The sequence below is a fragment of the Gopherus evgoodei genome, chromosome 4, assembly GCF_007399415.2.
Source record: "Gopherus evgoodei ecotype Sinaloan lineage chromosome 4, rGopEvg1_v1.p, whole genome shotgun sequence".
Classification (NCBI taxonomy): domain Eukaryota; kingdom Metazoa; phylum Chordata; order Testudines; family Testudinidae; genus Gopherus; species Gopherus evgoodei.
The window spans coordinates 52,295,374-52,318,654 of record NC_044325.1 but is presented as its reverse complement, the minus strand read 5'-3'; the positions used below and the strand labels follow the sequence as shown (position 1 = coordinate 52,318,654).

Below are 23,281 nucleotides of genomic sequence, written 5' to 3'. Positions count from 1 at the left end.
AGCCAGAGGCAGGCCCTGCTCTGGACACCAGATATCAGAATATTCGCATACTTGTACACTCCATACAGATAACAAGGAACAGGCTGACCCGCCCCAATGACAGGACCAAAAGGGTAATATGATGGATAGAGATGTTTTGTTCGAACCAACATGCACAAGGTGAGAGGTGGCACCTTACTATGTAGAAGGGTTGTACCTTGCTACGTAGAGGGGTTGCACCTCAATACATCAGGAGTGATGTGTAACTTGTTTGTACCTGTGTATAAGACTGCATCCCTGGGCAGTGTCTTTGTCCAGCCTAGGGGGCAGTGGAAAGTCCCACCACTGACTGAGCTGAGTCCATTGTCAGGGAGCACATGAGTACTAGCTAGCCGCACCTCAGCAGCACCTTGGACTTCTATGCCGGGGAGCTGGAGACTGCGTCTCTCTTCGACAATAAACTTGGCTGACATGCCTTCGTACCTTACTAGAGTCTGTGGTCACTGGGGGTTCTCTCGGGGTCTGCTGTGACAGCTATCTACACAGAGCTGGGACAGCACACAGAGGGAACACACACATGCAGCCGATTGATATCAACATTGAACAGAGCAGAGCACCACACCAGTAGCGTCTGACAAGCTGAAGCAGTGAGCAGCCACTTAGGATGATCTTAACTATATGCTGTTGCAGTTTGGGTACTTTTAGCTTGTGTGTAGGGATTTGTGTTTGCACCAAGAAAGGATGCTTTGTTTTGGAAGAGATATTACTTGTCAATCACTTATTGGAGGGCTGTATCTGTATCCTTCAAAATATTCCTTAGCCCCCTTGCAGATCCACACCTGATGAGAACAGATTGGTTATAACAGGTGGGCTGTTTTGTGGAAAAACCCTTGGGGGATATTTGAATTCTGTTTTGAGGGTATCAAATGAAAGGATAATGATAATATACATCAAGAGAACATTAAACACTTTGAGTAAACATTTAACACTATTTGTTTTCTAGGGGTCTTCTGCATAATTTTTTCCAATTTTCTCATCTCACTAAGGTTCCATGTCCCAACCACCAACTTTTTACCAGAGGAATACTTCAGACTTTCAGAACAGTTTAAAACTGTTTAAGAAAGTGCATTGACTGGTTTAGATTCAGCTGGATCTAAACCAGGAACTCACGCTGCACATTTATTGTATAAAAGCCTTTTATTAGAAAGCCCATAATGGGATCTGCTATAAGACTAAAGCTACATTTCAGGAAGCTGAAGGCATCATTGCCAAAGAAGTTTTGCCTCACATTCTAAATTAGAGTACACAGACTGGCTTAGCTAGCTTTCGACTACTGCAGTAAATGGAAAAAAATGACTGCCTAAACAGAAACGTTTGGAAAAATACGAGGATGTCTGGTCACACATGAAACTATTGCATACTTTTGTAGTTTAGTATATATAAGTCCCTGATACTCATAGGTTATGTTCTCATTCATTTACCCATTTTGTCACTTTAATACGTTGTACCCTGCTTGACCTCTACAAGTTCAGGTTTGTTTTTGCTTTCTGTTTAATAATGAACGTTGAATTTTTTTATGCTAATTCCATTTTTTGCATGCATTTATATATGTTCTGTTTCATTACGTATTTCTATTTTATATATAAACAATTAAAATAAAGTATAAAAAATATATTAGGAATGGAGTTTTAGATGGCACGGCAGACAGTTTAAGCCAGTTGTTCACGTATCTCTAAAAGGGATCACTGCTACACACACCCAGACTCTGCTGAATACCTGCCTGACCACTGGCGACTACTGTCACGCATTACTACTACGACTACAACATAGTTGACAAGGTGACAGTTTATTCAGTTCTCCCTATTCCCAGTGACCCACATCAGCACTCCTGTGGCCCTGTTTGGGAAGAGATCTCCACAAAAATTCCAATAATTAGTGCACCATGCCAATAGGACTGCTACACCTCCTCTACATGAAATCATCTTATTTTGTGAGGGATATTGCATCAGTCTAAATGAGTCTGAGCTTTATTGACCTTCACAGCTTAAAATATTTCTGGCATCTCAGTTTGTAGCCAAGTGCATGCAGAAGCATACCAAATTAGAGTCAGATTATGAATTACTCTAGACATGCAAATAGTGAAGACTACTTGGACAACTACAGAGTTCTGCATGCTTTGCTTAAATTTAGTGACAACTTTACAAAACATTGCAGGATACTCCTAAATGACTATGGCAAATGAGACTTTAAACAAATAAAACTGCAGCATGTCCATATTATGGCAAATTATTTTGTCTTTGGCATAGTATTTAAAATATGATATTCCAAGCTCTCTCTTTCTATATCTATATATACTTAGAATATTTATTAATGCATTTTAATTTAACATTGGATATATATTTTTAAATACAAAAAAGGTATATATTTTGATTTCCCTACTTGAAAAGGTTGGCATCAGGATGAAACGAATTTGAGTATAAAAAACACATTGCCAAAAATAGGTGACTAAAGGAGTGGGCACAATTTGGCAATTGTGAATGCTGCCACTTGGTTTAAAACTGATGTAACCAACATGCTCAGGAACCTGGCACTGAATCAACCAAACTTTCAGACACCTTCAGTTTCTCAGAGATTAGGTGTAACTCAGTGAGGAAAGATCAGTCCAAGAATAGGGTAATTCATACAAAGGGAAATTGGTGAGCGTACTTATGTAACGTAATATGTTTCAATTTAAGGTATGAAGTGTAAAAGTGCAAGGCACACAGAATCAGTACATGAACTTTTCTAATGTTTACATGAGTAAAATAATTGTCAGACTGTTTTTGTTCCAAATTCTGGATATCAAAAGTTAATGATGTTTCTCTTTTCTCCATCTTTTTCTTACTTCCAGATTTAGGTTATGTAGATGAGACAGTGGAAGAATGGGAGTTTTCAAAATTGTAAATGAGCATCAGGGTGAATCCAGAGAGCAATGAACAAACTTTTTCTTCCTTGATCCAATCAGATTTAAGTGGTAAAAACCAGCTGTAAATGTAATTCCATTTTGATTTAATAATCTGTTTCAAAAGGATAGATTCTAAACTCACTGCAATCTATCTTTAAGACAGCTGTTGTGGTAAACCAGGTCCAAAAATAACACATCTTGTGCTCCATCTGGGCCTTCAAGACAGTGACCACCAAATGCCAAACCACATAGCTCCAGTCCTTCTCCTCCAGACAGACAATTAAAACGTTAACAATTCCATTCAAATTCTCTGAAAGACATACCTGGCTTTTATCAGGTTTGCTTGCTCCTAATGCAATAAGAAAAGTATGTCAGTGATGTAAAATTTCATAACCTCATTAATATGCAAAATGTTAATGATAATTAGCTCAGGCAGAATTTTTTTAAAATGTAGATGCAATCCTTTATATATTAAATGAGGGGGGAAAGTACTAATATAGATCCCAAATGCAGCAGCCTGCCTTCTCAGCAACACTTCTTCCCAAGGGTTCATCATCCTAGTGCGCTGCTCATTACACTATAAAATACCATGTCAGATTCAAAGTCTGGATGATTCTTTGTGGCCCTCCAAGAAATTGGCCCAAGGTATTTAAGAGAGCACCCTCTCTAGCCACTTTGCTGTCCAAAACAATAATCTTCCTAGGCAACTACTTTCCTCAGGAAATATAAAACTGTCAACTTCAAAGATGAAATTTATGAGATCAAGAGATGGTCAGTAATGAGAAAGCTCTATGTCTAGAGAAATCCCCTCCGACATTGGTAAGAATGACTGCAGATCTCACCATTTTCCAAAGAAAACAAAATTCTTCAAAAAACAGTACATAGAAAGATGATAGAGATAAGAGAGGAGGAGAAAAATCATCCCTTGTTCCCTCAGGGGAAAGTGGGAGGAAACTAAACAATTGGTTGGTCTTTATATTGTGACAATAATTTTGCTAGGAATTCATATACTACATCAGTAAAAGCAGTAAAAATGCTTAGATACATGAAATAATCATCCTTGACTCTACATTTAGCTTTCTTTGTGTTGTTCACCATTTTTCTTTACTGACAGAACAGGTTAGAGGAGAAAAGAACCATTACATGTCTCTCAACCCCCCAATAGGGGTAGCCAAATATATTCCTTATTTACCAGCATGTCTTGCCCTTAACTACAACTATTATCACGGCTGCCCTACAAACTACATTTCCCAAACTGCTCTGTTCTCCTAGTTCAAAAAAGACTGACTGACTGACACCACCAAATGCCAGTTTGATATGTCATCACAGAGGGAAATGGGGGTGGAGAGCTTTTCAATCCACAGTGCTCATGAAACTTCTGTTGTAGGGCCAGATTTTCAAAGGTATTTAGGAGCCTAAAGATGCAGAGAGGTTGCTAAGGAAGTTAGGCACCTAGATGCTTTTGAAAATCCCACTGGGTGCCAAAATTTGGGTCAATCTGCAACCCCAAGGTCACTTCCTCCTCAGAAGCAAGTTAGTGCTGCTCTAGGAGTGTTTCTATCCTAACCTTGAGAGGGCTTTGTGGCGGGTCAGGCACCACAGTGCCCCTTTGTGGCAGGGGTAGGATGGGGTGCTGACATCTCACCACTCTCCAGTCACTATGTCCACCTCTCTGCGAGCAGTCAGTGAAGGCCTCTTGGCCTTCCTTTCCACTATCACCCCTGTCGGGTGCGGTAGCATGGCCTAGCAGCCAGAGTCCATAAACCCCCCCTAATGAGTGGGGTAGCATGGCCTAGTGGCCAGAGTCCATATACACCCGCTTACGAGCAGAGTAGCATGGCCTAGCGGCCAGAGTTTATCCAAAATCCCTCACGGTTCAAGGGTGAGGGGACTCAGGCCCGCCCTCTCCACCAAGCCCTGACCCAGGGCCCTTATAGTGGCAAGCTCTCCTTGCCCCTCGCTCGGCGGGGATCCGCCTGCAACACGCCAAGCATCACCACAGCTCTAATGCTGTTTGTCTCTAAATTTTCCCTGGGTCACTTCCCACCGTGAATACTAGCTCATCTGGGGCAGGGGGTCTTCCAGTCTGTTTCTCCCCTGTGACGTCCTCCATCGAGGTCCCAGGTAGTGCCTTGACTTGGCTGACTCCTGGATCCTGGCACGCAAGCTCTCCCTCTTCAGGAGCTGGCAGTGTGTGTCCTTCTCCTCCAGTGGTCAGCCCAGACTGAGATGATCTGCAGGCTTTTATATCTGCTCTCCACTTGGAGCATGGCAAGCAGAGCTTCCGGGGCATGGCTTCCTCTGCTAGGAAGGAAGGGTTAACCCCTGCTGTACCAGTGCGGGGCCGCTCTGCCCCGTCACAGGCTCGTTCACCCCATTATAAGGAGTTTTTTTTAAACTCTCATTGGCCGTTGTTAATTCTGAGTTATTCTATTTGCATTTTTACATCTTATGGTAAATATGCCTATAGAGGTTCTGATAGGGACACTGTATGGATTGGGAATATTAATTAATTAAAATCCAGATTTTTAAATAACTCTAAATAAATGCAAGTCCTTCTATCAGGTAAAATGAAAAACAAACTTGACTGAAGAAAATTATTTATGTGAATTAGAAAAATGAATTGTTAGAATTTTGGTCAAATGGTTAATTCTGTACAATTTACAATAGTATTTACATACAAATCTTATAATAAAATACAGTACATCATGCTCTTCCTGAATCACAGTGTGTTTCTCAGCTCTGTAGATGCTTTTCTTTTCTTGACTAATTTTTAACAAGAAAATACTATACTCATTTTGACAGTATTTGGTTTACTGAGCTAATACTGGCACAAAAGAAAAAAGGCAATACATTAGAAAATACTTTATAGCCATTGCATTTTTAGTAGTTAAGATTTTTTTTCTATATTAAAATATGTTCCTTGATAAAAATACAGTATATTTTTGTACTTTGAGTTTGTTGTATTTTGACACAAGACTTCAAACACTTCCACCCTTCCTTGAAAAGATATGTATATTAGTGAGAGTCACGTATAGATACCTGATCATTTAAAAATCATGAAATAGATGCAGCCAGATAGATAGATGTCTGAATCAGAGCCACAGTGCATCAAAACTGCTGTCCTTTTCAGGATATGCAAGTTTCAACTGTCTGGCTAGCATAATATAAAGTTAGATCAAAAAGTATATCCTGAAAAGTGAGGCTTTATATCAAGCAGTAAGGCACCAGTCGTGCAAACACTTGCACATGGGCCTTAACTCTAAGCACATTAGTCCCATACTGCATGTTCCTGCGGAACTGGGGCTAAGTGAAAAGGCATTGTGAAGCTGTGATGTAACAGCAAGGGTTATATTGCTATATCTTAGACAGCTCAAGAGTTTTTAGCATTTAATTAAAGCAGTCAATATTACCTTAAATGTAGCTGGATATTACAGCTCAACAATAATTAATCTTAAGGATTACAAGGACATTTAATATATCCAGCTTGTTAAATTAGTACTTAGGAAAGACAATGAACAGCAAGTAAATTTATGCCCCAATTAAATAATAAATCAATAATCACAGTAACTTTTGTTTTAAATGTACTGCCAAAATAATTCAGTTTATTTAATGAATAAGAACTGCTGGCTCCTGAATATATCTAGTCTTATTTCTTGTCTGTACTGATTTAAAAAATGCACAGTTCTCACAGATTTGTTATTTTATTAATGCAAATATATAGTTTATATTACTTTTGATAAGTTTTACTCCGAGTGCTCAGACAAATGTAAAAAGTCAATTATATTTATTAGAAAGCAAATCTCTAAAGAATGTTTTTAAAAAATTATCTGGATTTCAAGTCAAAACTGAACTGAAACTGAAACCAACCCTTCCTGACTACTGTACTTAGAAATGAAAAGGGACTTTTTTGCAATGTTATCCAAGTGCCTAAGACACTTCAGAAAAAGTTGGTCTTTAATTGAATGCTTGAACTTTTCCCAGGATTCTTTGCCTGTTTAGGTGTTGTCTTGACTTTAATGCTTTCCTGATTGCCTTTTACAGCTGATTCAAGCCTGGCTTTCACAGTAGGAGATGAAGCCATTACTTTTTTAAAAACTGATGAGTACTGTGGACCAAATCTGCATCACGTTTTGCAAAGCAACTCATGTAGATTTTCTTGCTGAGTTTGTGGCTGACCCCAAAGAATTCTCATCCAAAAGAAAGGAAATGAGGAGGGGCAGGAGGCAGGCCACCAAATAAGCACCTATAAAAATTAAAAACAATACTTAGATATCAATTTTTTTTTAAGTTTTCAAACCCTAATGAGTACTACTAACCTTACATAAAGAGAGTCAACATTTTTCTAAGACATACTGTTAAACAGTGTAATTAAAAATTAAATTTTGTTCAAAATTATAATTATGGAGGAATACATTTTGTTTTAGTTGATTCCCCACAGCCACTTAAGACATTAAAATGGCATTAAAATTGAGGGACTTACGATGCTCTTCCTCAGCAATGGCTATGAGAGCTGCTACCACCTTTATTCCTTCCTGAATGACTTGAAGTTCAGCAGAATTCTCAGGCTTTGTTTTTTCTGTTTCCTGCAATTTCCCCACAATAGATGGTGCCAAAGAATGAATGTAAGGATATGAGACAGCTCTGTTGGGATATTTAAAGATAGAAAGCAGCAGCTGATAGCACTTAAGCTGCACCTAGAGGGGAAAAGTTACAGTTACAATACTGAATGTAAACAGTCACACTTAAAACTACATGTAAGAATGGCTTGGCACAATTTTAAAGATAAAGCTTTCATAAGAAAAAAAGTGTACAAAAGCTTGAAAATTCACATGGCAAGAGAACTTTTCATCGTTAGCTAACTGTAAAACATACTTTGAAAAGTTAAATGATGTCAGGAAAGTATCGCAGAATTATTTTAACAAATAACGAAGAAACTATAAAACATGTCTTGCACTCAATTAAAAATGTCTAAATAGAGTTTTAGGCTCATGAACCCACTAGATTTCCTAACCATGTTAAAATGAAATTTTTGGAGAAAATTACACTTGACTAAAAGCAGAGGCTTAGAACAGAAATTTCACCTCACTATTAAACTATGGATAACATTTGCAAAAATGCTTAATGCCTGAGGAGTCTATGTGTCTATGGGACTTTTGAAAGACTGAGGTGCCTAAGTTACTTAGATGCTTTTGAAAATTTCACCCTATATCACTATTTCTTTTTTTGTAATTACACCTGGCTTTCTGAAATTCTTATTAGTGAAAGCCATCCTGCTAAAAATTGAGATTTCTAAAACTGGACATATAGCAATAGACTTAAAAAGTAAATATTTCCATCTTATTCTAGCAGCTGAGTCATCAACTTTGATAATTAAAATTAAATAAAGCTGACTTTCTGATTGATAAATCAGTATAGGAGGAGGAGGAAAAAACTGGTTTATGATGGACTCTTACATTGGCCAAAATAAAGCACCCATTTGGGGAACTACTATTTAATTAACAACAGCCCAAGGGAGTATCATCTTTAGAGCCTCACTTGCAGTGTGATAAAGAGGGAACTGCTGTGACAGTGGTATACTTCCACCATGTAAGAAACAAGCAAAAAATCCTCCTAATGTGCTGTTTCTGTCAAGAGTACAGATAAAGAATCAAAACAGATGACCTGGCAGCATATTGCCTTAAGGTCTAAAATAAGTGCACAGAGAAAATTAAGGAAATGGCTGCAAAACTAGATAACTTTCTTACCCGTTTAGTAAAGTGTGGAGTTCTTATTTCCCAGATGGTGAAACAATAATATAGAAAATACTTCATTTGTATACAGAATATTTTAATGAACAACAGTTAAAAGCAAAGCACAACACAGACCCACTAGCTCTGGCCAACTAGTTTAAAAGTGTACTTTAAAATAAAACATATCTAAACAGGACAGAATAAAAAAAATTCTTTCAAAATCAACACTTTTAGTTCGGCCCAGTGAAACAGCTCAACAGAAAATGTGCTAGAATGCTTCTAACTGAAATACTCCTCTAGCTAGAAAAGTACTTACTACAGGATCTTTTGAATCAAGCGCTATTTTAAACTTCTCAATACAACGCTTTTGAAGGCACTCTATGGTAGTAACTTCTGGACTTGTAGACAAAATAAACTCTGTCACGCCAGTAAGCAGGCTGACTTCATCAAGTTCTTGTTGAGCTCCATCTACTAAAGATAAATAGTCTCAGTCTCAAATTCACATTCTAAAAGTAATATTGCAAATTGTAATGTTCGAAAGCAGGGGTAGGCAACCTATGGCACGTGTGCCGAAGGCGGCAAACAAGCTGATTTTCAGTGGCACTCACACTGCCCGGGTCCTAACCACCGGTCCAAGAGGCTCTGCATTTTAATTTAATTTTAAATGAAGCTTCTTAAACATTTTAAAAACCTTATTTGCTTTACATACAACAATAGTTGAGTTACATATTATAGACTTATAGAAAGAGACCTTCTAAAAATGTTCAAAATGTATTACTAGCACGCAAAACCTTAAATTACAGTAAATAAATGAAGACTAGGCACACCACTTCTCAAAGCTGCTGACCCCTGTTCTAAAGTGATGGAAAGAATGCTTATGAAGCATCTTTTGGCATGGCATTTTCTATATTATGTCTAAATGGAATTATACAGTGGTGCAAGCACATTAATTTTGTATTAAGAAAATATTTTTTCTTTTGCATTTATTGATACAACTGTTTTCACAAGAATCTAAAACCAATGTCATACATCTGACGAAGTGGGTATTCACCCACGAAAGCTCATGCTCCAAAACGTCTGTTAGTCTACAAGGTGCCACAGGACTCTTTGTTGCTTTTTATTTATAGAGAAGCGGTGGCCTATGGGGACATTACAGTATATCTCACACAAGGCAAACATACCCCATGTATCTAAATGTGAGAGAATACGGTAATTAAATACAAGAAAAAGTATGTTTGATGCATGTCACACATCTTGCAATAAGTGTTTAGTGAGGTAAAAAATAAAGCTGCATGGTTTCAGCCATGTGAAATGTTTGTGGACTAAATACAGAAACACTCTAGAGTATGGCTGCAGACCACAGATCAATCACTAAAATGATTTATGAAAATTATATTGTAATTTCAAAAATAAATTCAGGATTATGAAGTTTTATAATTAATATAATCATACATATACACACAATTATATTTTTGCATATTCAGTTAAACTCAAGCAACAAGATTTGCTGAATCTGGCACAGAGTTGCATAAATTACATTTGCCTGCACAAGCAAAAACCCTTGCCTGTCAGAGTTGGATTCATCCAAAGGAAAGCAGGTAGGTCCATTGATGGTGAAAGCGTTGTTTTAATTCTGACCAGTGGCCCTGGTGCAGAGGATAAGCATGTAGCCTTCCACACAACATTAGAGCTTGGTGAGGGAGCACCACTGCAGTGGATACATCCTTTAGATGCATTGTTCCAACACAGGCTGGGGCAGAGGATAGCAATGGGCTGAGGCTGGGTGTAAGCCACAGGTGGAACCATGAAATCTGCCTCCCCACTACACCCCAAAAGAGGCACGGAGAAACTGTAGTGGCTACTCCAACCTATAGACTATAGCAGGGGCTTGAGGGAAGGGATAGCTCAGTGGTTTGAACACTGGCCTGCTAAACCCAGGGTTATGAGTTCAATCCTTCAGGGGGCCATTTAGGGATCTGGGGCAAAAATCTGTCTGGAGACTGGTCCTGCTTTCAACAGGGGGTTGGACTAGATAACCTCCTGAGGTCCCGTCCAACCCCGATATTCTATGATTCTATCCTTCAGCACCCAGCACGTCAGGGTAAAGCTGCTCGCAGGCCAGGCCAGTTTGTTTATCAGGAGTGTCCACAGCACAGAGTCCCGCAGTTCGCCATTCCCGGCCAATGAGACTGCGGGAAGTGGTGCGTGCCAAGGGACATGCTAGCCATCATAGCTCCCATTGACCAGGAACGATGAACAGCAGCCAGTGAGCTGTGGGGCTCTGTGCCTGTGGACGCTCCAGATAAACAAACCAGGCAGGCCCGCCAACAGCTTTACCCCGATAGGCCAGGTGCCAAAGGCTACCGACCCCTTGACTATAGTAGCAGAAATTGGAGTGGGCTGTACTTAAGAACACTGATGTTGGACTATGTGGGTTAAGTAAGTTTCACCCTTAGACATTAAGTTATCTTAACAAAGGATAGTTCAGTTCTTCCACCACCATCTTCTAGAGTTATTTGAATTTTATCTAAGCCAGCATCTTTTCACCCCCCTCTCACTTTTGGTTACCTGGATCCCCACAGTCAAGAACTGTGACTAAAGCACTACGAAGAAGTTCAGTCCAAGCAGTTCGGCTCTTCTCTGCTTGAGCCATAGGAGAAGACAATATCCCCTTAAGAGCTTGTAAAGATGCAGCAACTGTCAAAGGTAACTGGCCATCTGGCAATTTCACAGCAGTTTCTCTGAGGACTCCAATAATTAGGTACAGGATAGTAGGGAGTACTGAAACACTTCCTATGAGACAAAACAAATGCTTGGTATATCACTGTATAAAGCGAAAGATTTCCAGAATTAGTTATATTATAAATCACTTGTCTTCAATTCTCTTTTTATATACAATGTCTAAACAGTTTTCATTTCTAAAAGTTGCCTATTAATTGTAAGTCTTGGTTCCAGAAAAAAGTATTTAAACTGCATGTGATTTTTAATGTCAAACGGAGGTAGATTGGCTACTTAAAGAGATGCTGGACTCTCTCCTTTTAAGTCAGAAAGTCATTAACTTCATTGGGACTACTCACATACCTAAAGTTTATTATGTAAAAGTCAGAATTAGTGGGGGTTCAGAGAAGGGCAATGATAATGATGTGGAAAAATGCATATGAAGAAAGAATGAAAAGATTTGGATTGTTTCCTGTAGAAATGAGACAAATTAGAAGAGACATAATAAAATACACAAAATAAAGATGGTAGTTTGGGAGCTTCTGTTGTGTCTATCTCAGAACACTAGAACAATTTCATTGAATGTCATCCTTAACAGGTGGCAAATTCAAAACTGGTAAAAAGAAATACTTTCCCCATGATACATAATTAGACTGTGAAACTCTTTGTTAAAGGAAGTTAGTGAGCTAAGAATTTAGCAAGATTAAAAAAGAAATCAGACACTGAACATGCATAATAATATCTAGCATTGTAATAGTTACAGCTAACAAAAATTTAGGAAAGCATCACACCTAATGTGCAGAGCAGGTTATCCAATATCTGCCTACGGTGTGGTTCTTACATCTCCTTCTGAAACATTTGGCGCTAGCCTCGGTTGGAAACAGAATACTGAACTAGACCCAACTTGGGTCTGACCCAATATGGTAATGCCTATGTTCCAACAAGCTTAAATGTTTAGACTGTGCTTGGCTAGTGCAGACACCTGAATCCCACTGAAGTCAATGGAGTAGAGTCCACACATATATTTTGTACATTATTGTAGGTCCTGATTAAGCAATGCACACACTTAAAGTCTAAGTGCACACTTAACTTTAATGTGCTTAAGTCCATTGCTATTCAGCACAAGAGTGAATGGAGATGGACTAAAGCATGTACTTAAATGCCTTACTGTACTGATGCCTTAGGTTCTTGTTCTGCTTCCTTAAAAGAAAAAAAAAATCTCTGAAGCTTAACTGCAGGAACCTGGGAAGAACAGCTACTGAAGATCAGCAGTGATCTCTCAGAGCCTAACAATGATATGTTCAAGCTCTTTTCTCGTCATTCTGAAAGATGACAATCACTGGACTGAACGTAACAAAAGACCATCACCACCCAACATTAATCTTTATGATTGAACAGGAGAGCCAATGACTGTTTCCAAAAGGAGATCATCATCCCTTTGGGCGGGCAGGATGGTGACCATGACACAAGGACTCAATAGTAGAGGGCAAATGTGGGAAAAGGGGCTGGTAGATACAAAGGATAGGAATTCTTGGATTTCTGTTTTGTACAGTACCATAGGTATGAATAGTATTTTACATAAATACAGTGACAGGGCTCTGATTCAAGGAAATTATTATCTAAATTAGACTTAACTCAGCAATGTATGAAAAAAAGCTGGGTTATGGAAGCATGAAGGTAATAAACAGTGAAAGGTAACAAGATAAGATAGATACATAACTTATGTAATTATATTATTTTAAAAAGAATCTAACAAGGTTTGGTGACTGTGAAAAATGAAGTCGGGGGTGACGGTCAGATGCTCTGAGAGATGAACACTACCTTTCTAGTCTGTGTTTCTGTAGTTTACAAGATGGCTTTTGGACAAAGATGACATGGCACATTTCCCTTTGGAACACATTTTTACAGCTGTATTATAAATTCCTAAATTGAGGCTTTATAAAGGAAGCATGTAGCTATCATACATATACCTCTGTGAAATAAAATGTGTCCATTAATTGGACTTCTTTATGGGGAAAAGATGGGAGAAAAATATTTCGGTCCTGAAAACTACTTTACACTCACACTACTGCTCCTGTACCTATCAGCCTTTTTTTCTTTTTTTTCTTTTTAACTTTTGAGTACAACAAAAACAATTAGAAAATTGTCATAGGTAAATCTCCTAGACCTTGCTCTAGCATGTATCCAACAGATAAAGTTATGCAGTAAGTATATGTTACTCTATGATCATCATCCATCTTTTCATTTAATCTTCCCTTGTAACAAAATCACATATTGGTATCAACCACATCCTACCTTCAGGAGAGCAGACTGACGGAATGTCAGAGAGGATAACTAATGCTGCTGCCACCAATCTACTTCCACTCTCTGACAACAACTGAGGTTTTCCAACTTTAAGTGCAGGGCTACCAGTTACTTTAGGGTTAAGCTGGGGGAGCTGCCTGACTAGAATGCAAACACACAACTCCAGCGTAGCAAAGACTAATGACTTTCCAGGCACCAGTCCTCCTGTGTCTTTGCCTTCTCCATATTCTGGCAAGGTCTCCTTTTCTGCAGCACCATCATCAACTATAATGAAAAGAAGAAATAAGGACATTAAGCACGTAGTGTTTTGTTGACAAAAGTTTACTTCTTGAAACTTTGTTGTTTTGGCAGGGGATAATTTACAGTTCTAAATTCTAATGCAGCACAGTGTTAAAAGTTCTGATGGAGAACAACTGTAGTTTGAAATAAATTTATAAGGATGCACTCACTTCAAATGAATATGGGGTATTTGTCCGGCAGGAGAAAGGGATGTTGCTCTATTAAGGGTCCTTTGGGTTACGAGGGAGGGGAAAGAGGGATGGACTTACCTAAGTAAGGCCTAGGGGGCAACAGGAAGAGGCCAGACCAGCTGGGGACACTGACCACCATGTACACAGGGGAGAGGGATATTTATACCTCTGTGCATTCAAGAAGGAATTCTCTCTCTCTCTCATATCAGTCACTGCAGCAGCTAAATTGTCCAAAGATTTCATCCTCACTGAGCATGCCCCAGCCCCTCAGAACTCCTACGTGGGAACAAACTGTGCATTCATCCCCCACAGAATGACTTAACATGCTACAGCCAAAGACTACAGAAGCAAAGCTGGGCTTCCCATAGAACTGCTGGTCCTGGCTGCTGCGGGCTATGGTGGGGCTGAGAGCAGGGAGCTTCTCTCCTCTGTGCTTTCAATTACCCCCCTGCTGGCATTCAGGCAGCACAGAGAAGTAAGCTACCTGACTCAAGTGCAGTGGGGACAAGAGCTGAATCAGAGGGAAGGAAAGGAGTCGATTGGGACAAAGTGTTCAACGAGAGTTGGACTGGAAGGGAGGGGAAGAAATACAAACTATCATGAACAGTTGGGGGAGGGGAAGTGGGAGAGACTGGGAGCCACTGCGGGAAGGGAGGCTGTGATTGGCTGTGCATGGAGACAGGGTGTTAGAGAGGGATACATTTTTTTCTTTTTGCGCAGGGGGGGTTCAGGTTGGGGAATGAAAGAGATTTTACAAGGAATTGCGGGGAGACCAATGGGATTGGTTGGGCAAGGAGACTAGGACAAAGAGTCAGGAAGGGGGGGGGGGGAAATTGGGCCAAGAGCCAGGGAAGGATAGGAACTGAGATGGATGAGGAGCCCAAGGATGGAGCCTGGGTCTGGTAACCAGTGGAGGAGACAGGATGGGAGGGAGAGAGATTAGATGAAGAGACAGGAGAGGGGAAATGAGACTGACTAGGTAATAAGACTGGCACTGGACCCCAGATGAGAAGACTAGGACTCGCGGGGCAACATGACTAGGAGAATGGGACTAGGATGAGGAGATAAAGTAGGGAAGAGACAAGACTAGAGACAGAGGCAAGTCTGTGGGGAGAAGGACCAGTAGGTAGTAGCTCTGAAACCACGAGAAAACACTCTTCTCCAGAGTATGGAATGGAACCCAAGATTCCTGAGTCCCTCTGCTGTCAGCATTGCAAATATCTGTGAAACCCACTGATAAACTGCACCTCGTCCCCTTCTAGTGTAGTCCACAGAGTGAATGCCAACCAACTACTGCTAACAGTTACTCTGTTAACTCAAGTGGCAGAGATCTCGAAGGTGGATCTCAATTTCAACATTGCTGAAGAACCAGCTGGAGAACAGTACGATGCCACGTGATGGAACTGCTGATTTTTCAGATGGCTTTTTAAAAAAAACCTCAGAAATTCTACACAAAAACCTCAAAATCATCAAAGTAGCAAAATCAAGCACCTCAGCAAGTCTTTTTACAACCATGGGTGGTCTACCCCTCCAGATGTAATAAACAATATATTCCAGTTGTGGGGAGTTATTGATATCGGCCGTTGGTTGTAATTCTTGCCAATTTCATGGCTCCATGCTGGAGATAGCTCCAGCTAGAGCCCGGCTGCCCCGCCGGGCTCCCTGTTAGGCTGCACCCACCCCACTTGGACCCCAGCTGCCCCCAGCTCCCCATTCCCGGCTCCCAGCCCAGCTGCTGCCCAAGCTGCCTGCTCTGAGCTGGGCTGTGTCTACCCAACTCCCTGTACCCCACTGTCAGATCCGGAGGTTCCTGGATCCCCATGGAAAGTCCCAGTGCTGTACAGGGGCTCCCCAACACAGCCGGGCTCCTGGCAGGGAGCTCTGCGCCTGGAGTCCAGGTGGTTCCCAAGCTCCCAGTGAGGAGCTGGGATCCTTGGAGCAGCTGCCAGGCTCTCCATGGCACAATCTGGATAGGAGCGAGGAGCTGTGTGTGGAGCTGAGAGCCAAGGCTCTCTATTTCCCCACCCCCAGCCTGTCTTAAGTTGGTGGAAGTGCTTCTGCTGAAGATGCGCATGGTGCCAAGTCTGTTGTCACTGCTGGGCGTGGTACCAATTGCGGCGGTAGCGGTGGCTAATGCCTGGGAAAAATCCCTGGCCCTAGATGCAGTCCTTCTCTCAGACACAACTGAAAAGGAGCATACTGAAGTAGACCCCTCGGACTGGTGGTAAGCCCATGGGGTCTAAAAGGGCCACTGGGTCAGCATTTGAGCCAGTACCTGCCACTGTTGTGGCCACGGTACCGTGGGGAAAGTTTGGGTCATCCCTGCTGACTGGAAGTGCCAGCGACTACAGTGTCGGCTTCTCTGGGACACGTATGAGTCAGTGCCCGTCAGTGCTGGGAATTGGTGCCAGGATGATGTAGAACATTGCCAAGCCATAGCTGGCTTGCCACTGGCCTCCGAGTCATTTGGGGCCTTAGGACTGGTGCTATGACACCGTGATCGGAGGGAGTGTGGACCTGTCAATGTGATCAGGTCCTGCACCGCCTCATAAGTCTTGGGTGTGGAAGCGAGGTCCAAATCTCCACCTGGGTCTCCTCCGGTGGCACCAGACTCAACGGTCTCTCTCATAGCCTGGAGTCGATGGTGCTGGCTGTTGAGCTGGAGGGGAGGTGCGGGCTCCCTCCCTTAGGTTCACGTTCCTATGCACGGGAAGGGGAGCGCCCTCTATCAGTCTTCCTGTGCTGCTTCTTCGGGACGGGAGACTGTGAGCAGTGCCAAGATTGATCCCGTGCCATGCTCAGCGCTGGGAAGTGCCGGTGCCGAGGGTCTCTGATCCCAGAGTCCTTCCTAGAACCTCCAGGACCGAAACCAGCGTTCTGTGCCCTGATGCTGAGGAGCCTGGTGCCAAATCCATTGGGCTTGACTAAGACTGAGGGTGGAGAGCTGCTTCCATTAGCAGCAACTTTAGTTTCTGATCCCTCTCCTTCTTCGTGCAAGGGCGAAAGCTCTGACAGATCTAACACCTGTCTGCTTCATGAGACTCCCCCAGGCACTTTAGACAAGCTGAGTGTGGGTCACCCTTGGGCATAGGCTTCTGGCAAATCCCGCAAGGCTTAAACCCCTGGGTCTGAGGCATGCCCCGGGCCCGGGAGAGGGATGAGGAAGCAGGGGAGGGAAACAACCCCCACTGCCCCAAGTCCAGATGTCTGTCTAACTAAAACAAATTTTTAAACTATCTTTAACTATTTACAGAAAATACGCTAGAGGATTCCTCGTTGAAGTCGAGACGAAATGCTCCAATAACTATCACTGACTGTAAGAAGGAATTGGAGACGGCGAGTTGGCAGGGTCCTATATGCGGTGCCATGAAGGCATGACTCCATGGGGCTCCAGAGCCAACCCGATGGGTGCTACTAGGGGAAACACCTTCCAGCGAACTGTGCATGCGGCATGCACACACCTAACTGAAATCAATATGAGCAAGCACTCAAAGAAGAAAAAATGTTTTGGTACAAAATTCTGTGCATATGTACTATTTTTATAGGAAATAAAATTTGGTTTCATTCCACATCTTCTAAACAAAAGAAAAACCTGTTATTTAATTATAAGGACTGTTAAAGGGTATAACTAATCCAGGAGAAAATGCTTAATTCAATGGCTATACTCAATGCTGTTAGGAACTGGATGAGTAACTTGATCACAGTTGCTTTATTTAAAAACTATACTTTATATTGCCACACAAGGAAAAAGCTGATGCTCTTGTGTTGCAATTCCACAACTGGCCTACTTAGTCTTGCGTGGCCTGATTTTCTGAAGTACCGAATATCTTTCGCTCCCAGTGAAGTCAATCAGATTAGTGACTTAGCACCTCTGACAAAAAAGCCACTAATCTACAGCTTACAGATGGAATAAGTTTGGTCATAAAAAGTTTATACAGTATATTGTATACCTTCTGCACTTCTCCGTTTCTCTCTCACATGCTCCTGAGCTGCGAAAAGAATCTGTCGGACTACTTCAAGAGTAGCAAGCTGAATATCAAGCGATTCTCTGGTTAGTATCAGTCGATGCAGAACATTCAACAACTCCACACCAAGCTCCTGTAGAAAGAGAAATGTTCAAAGTCTTGATATTCACATCCATTTACTTATTACTCACAAGCATCAGAGGTTCAGTATTCTAATGTAAATTTATATAATGCTTTGAAAATGTAACACACTACATAAACTGAACATAAACAACAGCTTGGACTGCAGAATACTCTAGCTATTCACCTCAGAGTGAGATAGAAGATATAAAATGAAGCTTCAAAGTAGTAGTAAGCTATTATTGTATTCTCTTTCTAGCTTCAGACTTTCCTTTCTATGTCTTTACATAATGTCTTCAAAATACCTATGTGGACTGTGTCTACACTGTCCATTCTACAGAGTCATTGCTTAAGATGTGAGTACAAAGTCATCCGTGATAAACAGATTGAGAACAACTGTGTAAATATAAAACTGTAATAAGATGGTACACATTTTTGTCAGAGTCTTGTGAACTATATTCTCATTAAAGACTAACAGATGTATTGGAGCATAAGCTTTTGTGGGTGAATACCCACTTCGTCAGACACATGGGTACGGGGGTATTCACCCACAAAAGCTTATGCTCCAAAACATCTGTTAGTTTTTAAAGTGCCACAGGACTCGTTGCTTTTTACAGATCCAGACTAACATGGCTACCCCTCTGATACTATATTCTCATTGCCTTTATTTGCTCATTTCTAATTAGCAGCAGCTGAAAATTATTGCTTTTTTTTCTTCTTTTTATCTATCTAATGTTTTTGCCAAAGCGCAGATGCATCCCTACTGTCACAGAGTGTGGGGGAGTCTGGGCCCTGCAACCCCTACTTCCTGCGATTTACCATGACTCTCAGCTAGCCAGTAAAACAGAAGGTTTTCTAGACAACAGGAACACAGTCCCAAGCAGGGCTTGTAGGTACAACCAGGACCCTCAGTCAGGTCCCTCTGGGGGGCAAGGATCTTAGACCCCAGACTCAAGGTTCCCTGCCTCTTCCCAGCCAGCCCAAAACTGAAACTAAAAACCTCTCCAGCAGGCTCTCTTCCTTTGTCCAGCTTCCCAGGCTTTGACTCCCCCCACCCCCACCCCCTGCCGCCTCTTCCTGGCTCAGGTTACAGGCTCAGGTCCTGCCCCTCACCTGAAGTCATCCTCTGCTCTCCCATTTCCCATGCAGACAGCCCCTACTGCGTCACACTTATATATTAATTTTTTAACCTCAAGTACTTAATGTCTGAAATGTTACTGTTTCAATGTATAAAATTAAAACAGAAGGAATTAATGACTTTTTTTTTAACTCCACACAGTCATTTTACTGAAAGCCTCCCTCCACTTTCACCTAAGTCGAAAAGCTAATTTCTGTTCCTAATTACTTCTGTGCACATGCAACCCCACTGCCTTCACACAGAAGATCAGAAGTTGAAGCGAAGAAAAACCAATCCACCAATCTACACTTCTAAAATTTGGAGCATATGGTGAGAAGGAACTTTCCCCCCTCAATGTTCCCCAAAATCTTAAAGGAAGGATAGGCCTCATTGCTTACACCAAACATACATTAGTTTCCAACCTGTCAAGCTCCAAACATAGGATCAGAAAGAAAGTAAAGCAGGAAAATTAAAACAATGATTCATGAAACTGAAGATGTAAGCAGTATTATTTAAGCTACACAAGTTATTGAATGTTCTGTACGATACAAAACCATAAAGTGATAAGAATTCCCAACAGCAAAAGTGGAAGACAAGGTTTTCACAAGGAAGAGGTAAATTGGGGTCTAAAAAGCAGACAGTTTTCCTTGCTTTAAGGGGCAACTGAAATGTAGAATTCCAATTAAAATGGTATGAGGAGTTCAGTTGTGCCAGCAAAAGCCTTGATTCTGGTCACAAATGTATCAGCCTTGATGCCTTCTTCAAACAAATACTTTTTGTCACGCTGTGTGCTAGGTAAACATTTTGTATGCATTCAATTATTTGTTAAAAAAAATCACAAGTATTACTTCACACAAATGAAGGGAGACTTCTATATCTGCTTTGCTTCCTGAGGATATATTTTTAATTTAAACTGTGCTGTACATAAAACAACGATTACAATGAGGCCAGGGTGGGATACTCTGAGTAGTTTGTGGATTTGTCATATGGCAACTAAAACATGACATGTCCCTTTAATTAAACAAGGTTGGTTTTTTTAAAGGAGTATTAGTCATAATCAGAAATAATACGATACATATGATTTACCCTTTCGGAAGTAAATATCCATTTATAGTACTTTGAAAGATACAGTACAGCACAGTTTGCTCTTGAAATGGAAGAGGCCTAATGTCGTTTTGGAAACAATGGCCCAGAACAGTCAGGACCTGCCCAGGTAACATGTTCAGGCAGGCCTGAAAAGATGTCATTTTTAAAGTTTCATTCAGAACAATAAAATAATGACTGGGTTAATACGTACGCAATGCCTGACAGATAAAAGAGCAACACTTTTTTGATGGGTGGGTAGAATTTGTACTTTAAAGGATACAATAAAAATGTATACTTACAGAGAATATTATTCCCCTAGACTGTAGATATCAGAACTAGTGAAAGATGATCCCTCACTCACAGATCTTGGGAGACAGGCTAGATCTCGCTTACAGACAGCCTCCCAACCTGAAGCAAATACTCACCAGCAACCGCACACCATACAACATAAACACTAACCCAGGAACCTATCCTTGCAACAAAGCCCGATGCCAGCTCTGTCCATATATCGATTCAAGTGACACCATCATAGGACCTAATCACATCAGCCACACCATCAAGGGGCTGGTTCACCTGCACATCTACCAACATGATATATGCCATCATGTACCAGCAATGCCCCTCTGCCATGTACATTGCCCAAACCGGGCAGTCTCTAAGCAAAAGAATAAATGGACATAAATCTGGCATCAGGAATCATAACATTCAAAAACCAGTGGGAGAACACTTCAACCTCTCTAACCACTCAGTGACAGACTTAAAGGTGGCAATTTTGCAACAAAAAAACTTCAAAAACAGACTCCAAAGAGAGACTGCTGAACTCGAATTAATATGCAAATTAGATACAATTAACTTAGGTTTAAACAGAGACTGGGAATGGCTGGGTCATTACACTAATTGTATCTATTTCCCTATGTTAAGTTCTCCTCACATCTTCTATAGGTCATCTCAATTATCACTTCAAAGGTTTTTTTTTCTCCTGCTGATGATAGCTCATCTCAATTGATTGGCCTCTTCCAGTTGGTATGCATACTTCCACCTTTTCATGTTGTCTGTATGTATAAATATCTCCTGTCTGTGTGTTACATTCTATGCATCTGAAGAAGTGAGCTGTAGCCCACGAAAGCTCATGCTGAAATAAATTTGTTAGTCTCTAAGGTGCCACAAGCACTCCGGTTCTTTTTGCGGATACAGACTAACATGGCTGCTACTCTGAGAACTAGGATGAAGTGTGAATTTTTGTAAAAAGAAAACCTAAATGTGGTCCTGTAATAATCAAACATTTTTCATATTTAAACTTTTTTTAAAAAAGAGATTACATATAGGGCATGTCTTCAATGCAAAATTAGCCCGGGCTATAGCTTAGGCCAGGGGTCAGCAACAGGTGATACACAGGCTGCACGTTTTGGGTTGCACGCTGCTGTCAACCAGGATCCCGGCCTCTGGCCCTGCTCAGCCTGCTGCTGGTCTGGATGGACGAAACCCGGGCTGGCAGCGGATTGAGTGGGGCTGGTGGCTGGGACCCCAGAACAGCAGTGGGATGAGCCATTCAGCCTGCAGCAGGTCTCAGGTCCCAGCTGCCGTCCCCTTGCCAGCTGGGTCCCAGCCGCCGGCCCCGTTCAGTCCACTGTCGGCCTAGATGGATGGAACCTGGGCGGCAGCAGGCTGAGCGAGGCCGGTGGCTGGGACCTTGACTGGGAGGGGCCGCCAGACAGAACCCCAGACTGGCATCAGGCTCAGCCTGCTGCCAATCTGTGGTTCCATCTGCCGCACATGCTGCCGGTCTCACACGCAAAACCTTTTACTGGCACACAAAACCTTAAATTAATGAAGACTTGGCACACTACTTCTCAAAGGTTGCCGACCCCTAGCTTAGGCATTGCCCCAACCCCAGATCCATCTACACAGAAAAACTTCTAACCCAGGCTCAAAGGTGCTTTAAACTCAGGTTAGCAGGCATGACTGAGGGTGAAGGATTGGGCTCAGGGGTTTTGCTCACTGCCTACCTTGCAGTGAGAACACAGGCTAATCAAGCGCTGTTAATCCTCCAATCTCATAATTTTGCCCTGGCTATACTTTCTCATCTAATTTCTCCCTTCTTCTGCACTGCTTAATATACTTCTACTGCTCTTCCACACCATTTGAGCAGAGATGCCATCCAAGAAGTCCTCTCCCATGCTGCCAGTTGGACAGAAGCGGACACTAGCCTTCTAGTAAAGCTGTGGTGTGATATCAGTAAGAAACACAAGAGCACTTCCATGAATTCATAGAGGGGCTCAGTTTAATGTACCACTAAGACCCATGGAATACTTAGCTAGAAGTAGAACCCAGCAAACAGGTTAGTATAACACTATTGTGCACGCATCCACATAGGTCTGGCATGAATAGGGCTATGTAGTGGGGATGCCCACCCATGCTAGCCTAGCCCAGGCTAACTCTGTAGTGAAGACATGTCCTCTGAAAGGATGGTTTATCTGATTAGTTTTCCAAGTTACATTAACTTATACCCTGAGAGCTTCCTTTCTTCCAGAGACTGACATGCTGTTCCCTGACTGGAGTCAGAGAAATGACAACCTGCCATGCTACACATCTAAGTCATCTTTCAACAAACTATAAGTTGCAGTTTAGCAATGATTTCTATAGCATTCACATAGGCGGGTTTCTTTTTAATTAACTTTTAGTTTATTATTTCTTTCCAGTTCTATAACATTTTCAATAAAACGTTTGAAATGCAAAATCTGAACTTTAAGGTGAGGTCAATGTAGCAACACATTCGAAGAGAGCCAAAAAGTCTCAGGATCTACAAGAGAGAGAGAAATAACTAACTGCCACATTTCCTACCAGAC

At 41.5% G+C, this 23,281-nt stretch overlaps 1 protein-coding gene across 1 annotated transcript in view; it reads right to left on the bottom strand.

Moving 5' to 3' along the window:
* Positions 1–5,506: 5,506 nt before the first annotated feature.
* HEATR5A (HEAT repeat containing 5A) overlaps positions 5,507–23,281 on the bottom strand; it is a 129,102-nt gene continuing 111,327 nt past the window's right edge. Inside the window, 7 exon segments of the mRNA XM_030559337.1 lie at positions 5,507–7,040; positions 7,042–7,169; positions 7,407–7,620; positions 8,972–9,126; positions 11,224–11,448; positions 13,669–13,941; positions 18,098–18,245. Coding sequence (XP_030415197.1) covers positions 6,864–7,040; positions 7,042–7,169; positions 7,407–7,620; positions 8,972–9,126; positions 11,224–11,448; positions 13,669–13,941; positions 18,098–18,245 — 1,320 coding nt within the window. The 3' untranslated portion in view covers positions 5,507–6,863.